Raw genomic sequence first — 15,028 nt, 5'->3', positions numbered from 1 at the left:
TGTAGAGGTTGAAAAGTTGTTTTACTATAATTAAGGGAGAGGAATCCATACTTCATTTCGAATCTAAAAGCTTAGATTGAGATTTTAATTGAATTTAGTCATGGATATATGTGAATGTTATGTTGAAATGATTCAACATAAGGAAACTATATATGTGGAAATATTATAGCGGAAGACTAGTAAAGTATCATGTCTTTATGTGAGACATTATGAATCGTATTCTATATGTTTCGAATATAGGATCGATTACATAAGCTATAATATTATTATGTTCTAATTTTCCATATGCCTAGGGCATTAAGTGGGAAAAGGGACTAGAACGAGATATGACTAAAATGGTTAAGCAAATGTCGAGGGCAACCTAAGGTTTACCAAATATTGGTTGCTCATGGACAGTTAGAAGTAAAGTGTAAATTTTGGAAGGACCACATTGACATACCCTAAGTAGAGGTAACTCTTGTTCAGAAGTGACAGTAAAAATGGGAATATGCAAATGTTACCATAAGTGGAAGTTAATAATAAAATCTATGTAAGATTAGAAAACTTAATGCAAGAAGGATGTTCATAGGAATGTATTTTGAATATGAGACTTTGTTTCCATGGAATTTCTCTCCATTGGAATACTTTTTAATGTCCGTTGCCAAGTATCTATGACTTTTGTGCATAGTAATTACAAGAGGATCATTGCATATAGATTTAGAATCTAACATATTTTAGCAAATGGGATGAATTTGGTATTCTTACATTTACGATAAGGAGTTGGAATTGTGAAATGCGCATCATTGAAATGTTGTCCATTGATCTATTTTACAAAGAGGGGACTGTAGGAAAACGTAGTGCGCATGCTTGGAGCATGGCATAAATATTGTATTAATTCAAGTATTAAGTTGATTAATCGAAACATTATACAATGAATAATGTGTAATCAATAAGGTGACTAAATAAAAGGTGTTTTATTTATATTCATAAGTTCTGAGACCATATTGGATTCGTTTATTTTTGTGTTTCACTTTGCATGTTTTGACTTCCAGAATAATAAGATTATTCAAACTATCCACATTCGATCATACTTTGGAAGTAGGTATTGAAGCAAGACTATCATGAATCTGATTGTAGATTGTCTAGGTGTTTTAAACATAACACAAGTTTGCTGCAGTGTTCATAAGTACTCCTAGAATAAGATTCGAGTATTGGATTAAACCCACGCTCATCTAAATTACTTCATGTATTTTATCATAAGTGATTAGTGAGACGATAATATCTTATATTCTTGAAACGGAGACATATAGTTGCAGTTTACAAGTCGGTTGCACATTGATGATATGTAAACGCATCAATAACTTGGTGTTATAAAACACATCATTGTGTGTAATTTGATGAGTAAATAGAGTAAGCATGTGAGTCAAAGTTTATCCGTTCCTTTTATCCTTAGAGGGATAAAAGCGATATCGGTGGGCCCCTCGATGATTTAGTGATGACAACCCTAAGCGCTTGGCCAAGCCTGGATTGATTTGATTTGTTCAATTAGCCAGTCGTCATAAATCGGAAATCGGGAAACAACACATGGACAAAGATAATGATTATAATCCATGTCTCATGTCCATATGATATCTAGAACGGAGGAATATATGATCCCTTATCTAATGGACGCGTCACTGACTAGGTTAGAGTTCGACATCAGCTTTTAAGAGTTACAATTGCTAGTCAGGATTTTAAAGTCATACTTGTAATAATAGTTATTAGACTTATCCAAGTAGGAAACTGTTGGATTAGGTGTCTAAGCCCTTAACTATAATTGGTATGTACTTGACCCAAGAGTAGCATGGTCCATTTCGGGTTGCATATCACCAGGACAATTTGATAGGATGGATATTTGAGTAAGAGGTTATTTATGATTTACTAATATATTATAAGTATAATATATTAATAGAGAAATCATATTATTTAATTAGTATGATCAAGAATTAATTTGGAATTAATTTAGTGATCAAAAGAGACTAATTAAATTAACGAGGACTGATTATGTAAATCAGTGATATATATATATATATATATATATATATATATATATATATATATATATATATATGATCCATATCTCATGTGGGCTAACTCTTCATAGATAAACCCTAATCCATACACTAATCTCTCTCTCTCTCTCTCTCTCTCTATATATATATATATATATATATATATATATATATATATATATATATATATATATATGTATATATATTGTTTGGGCTATTGATCCATGATGGGATAAGTTTATGTAAGTATCCATGAAGAGTTAGCCCACATGAGATATGGATCATAACCTAAGTGTATAGATTAGGGTTTATCCATGACTCTTGGAATCCTACACTATATATATATGTTATCCCATAGCCTAAAATCGGACACTAGTGTTCTTGGAGTTCATATAGTCGATTTTGTGCCTAGTAACCTCTCTCTCAAGTCCTCCGTTTTTTCATGGTGTGTTGTGAACCGTTTGAGGCATCATACTTGGGGTGCTAAGCTCCTAAAGGCAAAATACATCAAGCTACAACAAAGAGGTAATCATCTAATCTATTTTTATGATTCAAGTATCAAATTGTATGCTAGTTGTTTGTGACAACCCGAAATTTTCATTCGTACAAAATCTATGGTCAAGCACTTCAAATAAAAGTCAAATACATTTCTGATAATTGTTAGCCATTTTAAGGTTCGTTTTGGGTGTTTTTAGTATTTATTCTACAAACGAACGAATGAAAGGAAGTACTTTCTCGGGTCTTGGAGTAGCAAAATCACACTTAGAACCCTAATAAGGAGTTCACGGCCAAACTTTTGGATTTTGGGTCGTAAACACTTATGTGGCCGTGAACTCGTGCCTTAGGCATGAGTTTACTCCCCATTTCTTTCATTTCTCAACTTCCACTCTCAAGAACACTCACCATTCTCTCTCAAGTAGTATCTCGTTCTTCACCCGATCTTCCGAAAACATAAGTGTTTCTTGACTTGATTTATTGTTATAACCTAACATCTAGTTGTTATATATCATTTCATCCATTCATTCTTGATTTTCACTTAGATCTTCAAGTGTTCTTCAAAACACCAAGAACACACACTAGTGTTCTTGGACCTTAAACACCCAATCAAGATTCTATCTTGTAAGTACATTTATCCTAGCTTCTTGTGTGCTTAATATGAACTTGTTTACACCTGAAAACACCAAGAAACATAAGATCAAAGGAGTTTACCGCCAATGGATGTTCTTGGGTCGTAAACCCTTCTAAGTGGGGTTAAATGAACCCTAGTCCCTTCCTAAGCCTTGGATGCTAGTCTTGATCCTTCCTTGAAGTGAGTAGGACCTTAAACAACGAAGAAACCATGTCCCCATAAGCATTTATGGCCGTAAACACATAAGGAAATGGTCCTTAGTCCGTAAACTCTACAAAGTGGTGATATTGTGCCCCTAATGCTTCCTAAGGCTTGGACTTGATCAATAGATGCTCAATCTTGACTTATAAGACCTTAAACCACCAAATGACAATAAGTACCATGAGTTTACGGCCGTAAACTCATGGGGGAAATGACCTTGGGCCGTAAACTCCATAAGGAGTGGTCCTTGGGCCATAAACTTCAATGCCCTGCCATTCAACCTTTAGATGCAACCCTTTGGTACCTATAACACTTGAATCAAAGTGTTTCCATGTCCTAGGGCGTCTTAACTTGGTTAATTAATTGTAAAATGACTAATTGGATACATATATGTTAACTAGGATCATTGTGTGTGTTAAAGTCTTCACTTGACACCTAGCACCTTGTCCAACAGTTCCGTACAACCCACTCACTACAGGTGAGTTGATACCCCTTAATTAACCTTTATTATGTTTTTAAATGCTTTTATAGGGGGGGGGGAATACAAGTTCAATTATATTATTTATTATATCAATCACATGTGATTAATAACTAGCATACCAGTGGATTTACTATGCTTTAGACTGTCTTGTCAACAAAACTACTTCAAAATGATTTCCAAATACTTTTACATGTTAAACTCTTTATAAAACTTAGTTTTAGTTTCCAATTCATTACTTTCAAAACTCTTTAAACTTATATACTATCAAATCATGTCCAATACATATATGGTTATATAAGTAAGGTTTGAAGGACTTAGGACTGATAATACACTATATTTCTTGTTCCTTGTTTGGTTGTGGACTTAGAGTCCCCTATTGTTTGTCCGAGTGTCGTTTGATCCTTAGTTATATATCATGTGTATATGTATAGACATAAAAGCTTTCTGTCTTATTTCAATACACTCAGCTATATAAATGATCTTACTAGTAAACTATAATAGGTATAGTTTGGTGATATACTACTTACTACTTCTAGTACAATGTAACATACAACGAGTCAGTACATACATGAGTCAATACATACTGCAAACAATACACTACACTATACAACTGAACACACTATAATGAGAGTCAGAGAGAACATACACTAATACATACTATTCATACACACTATATAGTACACTAGAGAACTCACTATGATGAGGATCAGGAAAGACATACACTACACTATTACATACACTATATACACACTATGCAATAAATGTGAGGCACTACTTCGGGGCACGACATCTCTGTCATGGCTCGTCTTGTATCCAGAGTCTCCTGAAGGGAGAGCATGAATTCGTGTACAGATCTATACTAGACTGACCGTCCTACACCTTGTTGCTAGCTACAGTGGGACCTGCAGGTCTTCAGGTGATGAATGTCATAACATCTCGACGTCTTCAAGCATCGTGTTTCACTAGGTCGATCAAGTATGGTTATAATTACATCACATTAGACCTTAATTTAACAATTGATTTAAGGTATTTAATACAATAGTCGTGATAATATTATTATACTACAATACTTCATCATTTTCCCTTTACATCTACTTTGTGATCTCGTCACATAAAGAGTAATGTAAAAACTATATTTTCTAATAATAGTCACGCTTGGGAAAGATACATACTTTTACAATGAACAAAACATACATTTCACTTGATGACTTGGTAGAAGGCTACTTTTAATGGAAAACATAGGGTTTTCTAGGAAATACAAACAGTCACTACAAACATTTTTCATACAAAACATGACACTAAATACTTATGGACTCACCAGCTTTTATGCTGATAAAATCTTTCAAAATAACTTGTATTCTCAGGTCATCAGTAGACAAGTACCGATGCCAGCTTTTGAGAAGATGAAGCATTTTCAAGACTCGTCTTTTATTTTGATTCATATTTTTGGTGTCTATAACTGTACAGAACACACTTGTATTAAAATACATTATTAATGCAATGGATGATGTTGTTTATTTGTTTACTATATTTATGTGTTGTGATACTATACATGACGTCCTCCGCCCCAGAACGTTTCTGCCGTTCTTTGTTTTGGGGTGTGACAAATTGGTATCAGAGCATTGTTTATAGTGAATTGAGTATATCAACCCATAAAAGATATAGTAACTATAAACACAATGGGATTAAAATACTCTGACCAAGAGTTTATACTTTTAAATAATAAAATATTTAACTAAGTATACATACCTGCATTCATACTAAAATCAGTGTCACCAGGGCAGAACAAAAGTATTACGATTGTTGAATGTCACAAGTAGGCTTGGTGATGTATGGTCAGTTTTGGGAGTGCATAGCCTGATCAACTATGCTGGTCCGAGAAGTGATTAGCATATGCCCAGGAATGGTTGTGATATGGCAACAAGTCTAAAAACTTACCAACACTACTACAATGAAAACATTAGAACAAAACATAAACCTAAAATACTATAGGAGTATTTTGTGTTATTATAATTACTTGTCTGAGAACTAAAAGGGTCTTTATTTTAGGTCAATAGTTGCTAAGTGGATACGCTGAGGTTATGTGTATCTAGGATGTCATAGACTTAGAATCTGTGATCTTTTCTTTACTCACTGTTCCTTGTTTGGTTGTGGGTTTAGAGTTAGGGTCACTAATTCGAAGGTCTATCATGTTTTGAATACATATAACTGGTATGCACTATGCAAGTATTGAAGTAACTGATAAATATTTTATTATAATTATCTTGAGCAGTATGTCTATATGTATAAGATTCTTATACCCCTTTTCTCGCATAGATATCATGGCTGGATTCCATCCTCCTGGCGACCCGTACTTCCCAAATCAAGGCAATGCTGGATGGCTTGACTATGAGCCGGAAGATGACCATCCAATCCCTTTGGATGATCACCTCGCAGAAGGCTTCTCAGATGGTTCCGACTCCGAGCCAGAAGTCAACAACCTACCCCAAGAGGGTGGCTCAGCTGACCGAGTCTTGCCTGTCATGGTCCGCAGGATTGCTCGGAATATCGAGCAAGGTCGAGCAGCCATCGGCCGAATCGTGGAGATTGATTCCAACTCTGGTGTCAACACGCTCCGTGTCCGCTGTCTTGAAGAAGATATGGATAGGACCAGGAAAACCAATGAGACTCTGTAGCAATAGCTGGCTGCTTCCCGAGCTGAAGTCATAGAACTTCGAGTTCGCCAGAGGGCTCATGAGCGACACCTTCAAGAAGTGGTTCGCCAACTGGCAGATCTGAGGGTTCGCCCGAGGAATTCCCATGGCCATTAGAAGATGTTTAGTACATCTTTTCTTTTGACTCAAGGAATAGCCTTCTTAACTATGCTTTATGAAGCTTTTGTCTGTAAAATATTCCAACTTTCCAAGTACTCTAACTAGGAATCTAAGAACTGTCAACCTGTTCCCTTATGGTATGATGTAAGACCTATTGTTAGGTCATTTTTCCCCCCGAACTTGTTACATCAATAATACCAGTAATATTGACAGTTATCTAATCTGTTGGAAAAATTTGTACTCTTGCGTTTCCTCTACTTTTCTACTGTGTTTTTATTTCAAAACAGACACTCATTTAACTGTTGGACTATATCAATTTAGCCCATGGATCACACTCACTATGCTTACAATTGATTCTTACTATCATGTTCATCTTTTAAACTTATAGTTAAAGGATGCCTCCTCACAAATCAACAAGGCGTAATCCTCCGATTACTCCAAATCCAATACCACCACCACCTCCTCCGTAATTCGATGCGCGCAACTCTAAATGTTGCAGTGGCTGTGGCTGTGGCAACATCCATGGCTCAATATCACTCTACTGATGCCAGCAGAGGTGGAACCCTTGTTAACTCTACTCAAAGTGAACTCCTTGTGCGCTCGAGAGAGTGATACTACAAGGACTTCACTAACTGTAAGTCGAAGCCCTTCAAGGGGACTGGCGGAGTCATTGCCCTCTCGCAATGGTTCGAGAAGACGGAGTCGATCTTCGAGATTTGCTCTTGCCCTGCCGCGAGTAAGGTCAAGTTTGTCGCTTGCACCTTTGAGGAGAAAGCCCTGACATGGTGGAACAGCCATGTCAAGTCACTCACTCTTGTAGTGGCTAACGACATGGGCTGGGAAACTCTAAAAGACCTCATGATCGAGGAATACTGCCCGAGGGGCGAGATCCAGAAGTTGGAACAGGAGCTGTGGAGCCTAACCATGAAGGGCTCCGACATAGTTTCTTATACCGCCAGATTCAGCGAGCTGGTGGCCCTCTGTCCCAACATGGTTCCCACGGAGGGAAAGAAGATAGAGAGGTATATCTGAGGGCTGTTGCCTCCAGTTCAGGGGAATGTTTTGACCTCAAACCCCACTACCTTCGATAGTGCCAAACGATTGGCACAACGTCTCATTGACCATGGCGTCCTTACCCCGTCTGCAACAACAACCCTAGCCATCCTCGAATTAACTGTAGATACAAAATATGAATATGATTTTGTAGAATGATCAAAGCTTAGCAACAACAACAACCCCAACAACAACAACAACCCTAACCACCTGGATTAACTGTAGATACAAAATATGAATCCGATTTTGTAGAATGATCCATTTGTTGTAAAACTAAGCTTCGATTTCATTTGATTTAGGAATGTTGATGCTTGAGAACTTAATCCAATTTTAGAATCAAAATAACAATGTTGAAAATTCGAATCAGAACGAAGCAGAAGATGTTGATGATCGAGATTGAATAAGACAAATTTTGGTATTCGTATCGAGGTTACTTAGGGTTATCCCGATCAGAATGAAGAAGATTAAAGAGGATATAAAATGTTTTGCGACCTGAATGAAATAGACAATAAAATCCCCTTACTGCCCCTCCGCGCCCTTATTCTAACTCTGAAGTTCCATTTAATTGCAAAAATGTCACCGTCTCCTTGTGCTTCCTTATGGTGTAATCTGATTTAATTCCAGCCTGAAATTATTCAAGACGAGTGGTCGAGATTTTGGTTCCGTTGTTTCACAAAACATTATTGTCTCAAATGAACCTAACCATATATATATATATATATATATATATATATATATATATATATATATATATATATATATATATATATATATATATATATATATAGGGGAGGGTTCAATTGAGAAAAAAAAAGGTTGAGAATGGGGGAATCATTCTCAGCCAATCATTTATTTTTGCCACAAAAGCCTCCAACGTACCGACGAAAATGGGAAACGAATGCACATGTTTTTCCAACATAACATATTTCCTTAAACGATGCTAATCATTACCTTAATATATACAAAAACATAGTTTTTTTCGTTTTTTTTTTAATTTTTATAAGCTATTTTTATCAAAAAATGATTTTAAATATATCAAAATTCATTATTTTTTATTCTCTACAAATAGACATCCATATTGATATAGTTTTAAGATAAAATAAAAAATTTATTTTTTTATATTCTCAGCTATCGTTATTCATAAATGAATAACAATGCATCAGGTTTTATAACAATACATTCGTTATTCACTTATGAATAAAAAGTATATTTTTTTTTTTACAATTTAAGTATCATTCATATATGAATATAGCATATAATAAACATAGTATATTCATATTTTAATATTGGACGATGAATTCACTTGTGAATATTAACATAATATATTCACTTGTGAATATTAGATGGTATATTCACTTATGAGTATTAAATGATATTTCATATGTGAATATTACATAGTATTACATGATATATCACATGTGAATATTACAGAGTATATTCACTTGTGAATATTATATGATATGTTCACTTATGAATATTACACAATATATTCACATATGAATATTACAAGGTATATTCACTTATGAATATTGAAGGTGTTTTGACAAATATATATAATTTTTATATGTTATTCACATATGAATAACATACAAACTTGCATATTTGTTTTGTGTTTTTAATAATCATATACAGATTCAGGTGAGAAAACATATTCATATCTGAATATAACGTGGTAATTTAGTTTATGCATTTCATCAAACAATTGGAGTGCAAACAAGTTAACTATTTTAAAAATGTTAAAATATCAAGTTATCAAATCCAAATCATCATATACTTCCGATTTCGACTTCAGATGCGACATCATATCTCTGTTCGATTTCTCAATTTGATTTTGATTTCCGAAAATCCGATTGGGAACCTGTGAGTACCGATTCCAAGTCCCTCAATGTCGACTGTGACTGCGAGTCCAGAACTCCGATTCCAATTTCATGAACAACGAAGAAATTCCGGTTTAGTTGAAGAAATCTGGATGATTATTGAAGGTTGGAGGAAAAATTTTGATGATGAACGAACAGTTATCGAATTCTCTATAGTTACGTATTTGAGATTGAAGGTTATTACGATATTTACAAGTTTGTCACCGTGTCTTTTATGCTTAGATTAAATGAGTGGCTGAGAATGATTCCCTCATTCTCAATCTTTTTTATTTTCTCAATTGAACCCCCATATATATATATATATATATATATATATATATATATATATATATATATATATATATATATATATATACACACACACACGCGCGCGCCTAAAAAACAAAACATACAAAAAAAAAACAATTGAGCTTATTTACAAATAGTCTAATTACTATTAAATTTCTCATAATTACAATATATATATATATATATATATATATATATATATATATATATATATATATATATATATATATATATATATATATATATATATATATATATTGTAATTATTTTGATATGGATATTAAGCGGTATGAGAAATTTAAAAGTAATTAGACTATTTGTAAATAAGCCTAATTGTTTTTTTTTGTATGTTTTGTTTTTTAGGCGTGCGCGTGTGTGTGTGTATATATATATATATATATATATATATGTGTGTGTGTGTGTGTGTGGGTTCAATTGAGAAAATAAAAAAGATTGAGAATGAGGGAATCATTCTCAGCCACTCATTTAATCTAAGCATAAAAGACACGGTGACAAACTTGTAAATATCGTAATAACCTTCAATCTCAAATACGTAACTATAGAGAATTCGATAACTGTTCGTTCATCATCAAAATTTTTCCTCCAACCTTCAATAATCATCCAGATTTCTTCAACTAAACCAGAATTTCTTCGTTGTTCATGAAATTGGAATCGGAGTTCTGGACTCGCAGTCACAGTCGACATTGAGGGACTTGGAATCGGTACTCACAGGTTCCCAATCGGATTTTCGGAAATCAAAATCAAATTGAGAAATCGATCAGAGATATGATGTCGCATCTGAAGTCGAAATCGGAAGTATATGATGATTTGGAATTGATAACTTGATATTTTAACATTTTTAAAATAGTTAACTTGTTTGCACTCCAACTGTTTGATGAAATGCATAAACTAAATTACGACGTTATATTCAGATATTAATATGTTTTCTCACCTGAATCAGTATATGATTATTAAAAACACAAAACAAATATGCAAGTTTGTATGTTATTCATATGTGAATAACATATAAAAATTATATATATTTGTCAAAACACCTTCAATATTCATTATATATATATATATATATATATATATATATATATATATATATATATATATATATATATATATACACACACACACACACGCGCGCCTAAAAGACAAAACATACAAAAAAAAAAAACAATTGGGCTTATTTACAAATAGTCTAATTACTATTAAATTTCTCATACCGCTTAATATCCATATCAAAATAATTACAACATGTAATTAAAAAACAAACAATTTTAAAAATACAAAATATTTAGATAATTGATTTTATCCATCATTTTCCAAAATTTTGTCTGAATCCAAATCTAAAATTTCTATTTGTAAACAACCCTAATTTATTAAATAACTAGATGTAAGACCCATGTATTACATGAGTTAATTAATAAAAATTAAATATAAATATTTAAATATTTATGAACTTTGTATTTATAAGAAAATAAGAAAAATAATGAATTATTAAATTTTTTTATTTTTTAAATTTAAATAAATAAACAAAATAACTAACGGACTTTAATTTGAGAATTTTGAAATAAAAAGGTAAATCCATTAATGAAATTGATATTCATTTATTACTATATTTATTGTAATTATTACATTAAAGTATTATATGCAATGTATTAAACTAGAAAAACTCATAAAATAACACGTGAAAAAGAAATTAATTTAAAATAACCACAAAATGATATTTAACAAATTGAATAAGAATATAACACATAGTAAAAAACCTTTAGTTATTAGAATAGATCTCTATTTTATAATTACGTATAATAACAATATCTTATAAAATATATACAAAAGTTTAGATAGATGTCGTATGAATTTATAATTAAATAAACATAAACATAAACGTAAATAAATATATTTTTTTTACTTTTTTTCCTATTAATCCTCTTATATAATGAATATAATAAAATATCATTCATATTTATTAACATATTTCATTATTTAATTAAATAATTGTATATGAGGATTTATAACAACAACAAATAAGATATTTAATTTTTATATCGATATTCTTAGATTTTATTTTTAGAGTGTGATTAACTATTTCATTTTCTCCTCTCAACAAACTGCTGTTGTAACCTAAAATATCGTGAGCCCCACCACACCAGAACAAGATCAAGACCCTCCCTATATATAAATATTACCCTGCTTTACTCTTCCTAACACACTTTTACATTAACACTTCCCACTTTGTATCCATACCTTCATCTTCAACCATTTAGGTTAACATATACCACCATCAGCGGCGCACGTTAACCATGGATCGCAACGCCGTCTTCCTCACGGCTTTCATCTGCATTGTCATCTCCTCCGTCGGCGGTCAATCTCCCTCTTCCTCCCCCACCACTTCCCCACCACAAGTCGTCGCATCTCCTCCTCCTACCACCACCGCTCCCCCACCTCAAGTCGCATCTCCACCAACCTCCACTCCTCCCCCTGTAGCCGCACCTCCCACCGTTGCCTCACCACCACCAACTACTCCTCCTCCTGTTGCTTCACCACCACCGGCTACCCCTCCTCCTGTTGCATCACCACCTCCTGCTACTCCTCCTCCTGTTGCATCACCGCCACCAGCTACTCCTCCTCCTGTCGCCTCACCACCACCTGCTCCACTCGCTTCCCCCCCTGCTCCTGTCCCCGTTTCATCTCCCACTCCTAGTGTGACTCCGACGGTTGCTCCTTCTCCTTTACTTTCAAGCCCACCGGCACCTCCCACCGGTGCTCCTTCTCCTTCTCTAGCCACCGATCTATCTCCGGCACCATCTGCTACCGATGTGGTACGTACACTTTCCCTTATACTGGCTAGATCTGGTTCTACACTATTTTAACCACAAAATCTTTATTAATATTACTTCCCTTATAATAATGTCTCAACACTCTAAGTAAACCGCGTATATTAGTTAAAATCCACTTGTTATCGTGCGCTAGCATTAGATCTGAGCTAATTTTTTTTTTTAAAATTTCGATTCTCCTTTGATTATTTTGTTAACAACCGTGAACTTACTGAAGTCAACTTCAACTTCAAATCAGTATGTACTGGATCTATAGTGTATAGTGTGTGAGATTCTTGATTTGTGCATGCTCACGGTAGCCATGGGTGGCAAAATTGTGTATCTGGCTAACATGAGCCGGGTGTTGGCATATCGTATCTTGGGCTTTTTGTCTTTGAGGTAGTGATCACGTGTGTCTTGTTTTTTAGGCATCCGAGAATACTTACAAATGACATTAATGAACGGTGTATTGTCTTATTGCACTTGGGCCCCTAAAAAAAGGCTGGTGTAATTACACAAATCAAGAAAAATAAAGTTAAAGCGTGTTGGGAGAAATAAAATTAGCTGTTAGAATTATTTCCCAATACAATAACTATTTAGATATAGTTCATGGATTTGTACACAATTCTACAATCATTTTTTTCTCAAAAGATTTTTATTTAATAAAATAGAGCAAGTGAGATCTAAAACAAAAGGATCATAGATCTCCTTCATATATGTCTTTGTTTCTCTCTCCTGAAGGATAACCATGGGAGATCTTAAGCCAAAAGGATTTCAAATGTTAGTATTAATTAATGTGTACAAACAACAAACATCCAAATTTAATAATCCCTAAAAAGATTTAAAAGCTTTGAGATTAGCCCATAAAGGACAACAAGAACCAATGCTAGATCCCAACTAATTTATTTATTTATTTATTGATAATGTACTATCATAAGTTAAGCAGTTGGAACTTTGTGTACCATTTGATTTTAATGGTATTTTGTAAAAAAAAACGTGTAGTTCGTTAACCAAATATGGTACTTTTTAAAACAATAATGTTTTATAAAAAACAAATAGTTTGTTATGCGTTTATGATATTAACTCTTTTGATCACTTTGGTGCATGATTATGAACAAAAAACGGTGAGATTGGTCATATTTTTGTGATCTGACTTTTGGCATTGATATTGCAGAGTGGCGTAGAAAAGATGGGTTCAATGGTTGGGAGCATTGTTTTTGGATGTGCTCTTGTTTACTCGTTATTCTAGAGATTGATGGATATTTTTATGGAATTGAGATGGGTTCTATATAGTTTTCGGGGAGTATGGTTGAATGCCTTTGCATTGTATTTGGAGTAGCTATATACATTCTTTTGGGGGGATGATGATGTTTCTTGTAATTTTGATTCTGATATTATTGTGGACGACTTATATTGTTTTCATTTTTGCTACTTTATGATCTATTTTGGAAAGGAATTGTCATATGAGTTGTGTGGGTTGAGTACTTGAGTTGCTCGTACATGTTTCTTAAAGTTGCAATCTACATCATACACGACAGTTTTAAATAAGTTCTTTAAAATAATTGTGTTTGTGAAAAGTTGCTCGAAAAGAAACTGAGAGTTTCTGGTTAGAAACGTAGGATCGAATATCAAAACTAATTTGTATAATCTTAGTGCTTGTGTATCAAAATATTTTCCAAAATCTGTAATTCCAACTCTAATACATGTAGTATTATGAAAGCAGATTTGCGATGATTAAAAAAAAACACAATTTGGATTTTGCAAAGTACAAAATATATTACTTTTGTTTTATGTGAAAAAGTGTCTCCGTGAGAGCTAAAAAACCGAGATTAAAATACAGAATACCTTGTAGAGTAACTTTATGTGAAGAAGTTTATCATGAATTTATACAAAGACCGATAGTTACTTTTGGTTATCTAGCGGGAAAAGTTGGTTAGACTTTGGTGTACAGATCTTGTTTTGTGAGCCCCGCACAATGTATCACCGTTTTGATCATGCCTATCTCTACCATTGGACACTGTCATGGATGATGCCACTTGGAACAACATGGGGGTGCTACCATGGATCGTTGTGTTCCCTGTGGTCATTTTAGCTTATGTGAGCATGATTTTGTGCCTCTCAAGCTCACAACACAACTAAAGCTAACATAAACTTGTCTCGCGCAATTTAGAGATTGTTCCGTAGAGACAACATCAACTTGGAGCAAAATATAGATTGTTCCATAGCCGATAAGTGGTTTGATGGTTGTACTTGGTCTTGGCATCCGTGAGCAAAAACCGTACCGCAACTAAAACTAACCGTATAAACCGCAACCGATAAACCACAACCGCA

The 15,028-nt window shown here is 33.8% G+C and overlaps 1 protein-coding gene across 1 annotated transcript; it reads left to right on the top strand.

The window, feature by feature from the left end:
- The first annotated feature begins 12,075 nt into the window (after nucleotides 1-12,075).
- On the top strand, nucleotides 12,076-14,149 carry LOC111920551 (classical arabinogalactan protein 9). Its single transcript, XM_023916134.3, has 2 exons — nucleotides 12,076-12,703; nucleotides 13,872-14,149. Exons 1-2 carry the CDS (start codon nucleotides 12,185-12,187, stop codon nucleotides 13,944-13,946), a joined length of 594 nt encoding a protein of 197 aa, XP_023771902.1. The 5' UTR covers nucleotides 12,076-12,184; the 3' UTR covers nucleotides 13,947-14,149.
- Nucleotides 14,150-15,028: the final 879 nt, after the last annotated feature.

The sequence above is a fragment of the Lactuca sativa genome, chromosome 9, assembly GCF_002870075.4.
Source record: "Lactuca sativa cultivar Salinas chromosome 9, Lsat_Salinas_v11, whole genome shotgun sequence".
Classification (NCBI taxonomy): domain Eukaryota; kingdom Viridiplantae; phylum Streptophyta; class Magnoliopsida; order Asterales; family Asteraceae; genus Lactuca; species Lactuca sativa.
This window is presented reverse-complemented; position numbering and strand designations above follow the sequence as displayed.

Coding starts and splice junctions, on each gene's coding strand:
- LOC111920551 (XM_023916134.3), top strand. CDS start 12,185: ATGGATCGCAACGCCGTCTTCCTCACGGCTTTCATCTGCATTGTCATC. Junction 12,704..13,871: donor CACCATCTGCTACCGATGTG/GTACGTACACTT, acceptor TTGATATTGCAG/AGTGGCGTAGAAAAGATGGG.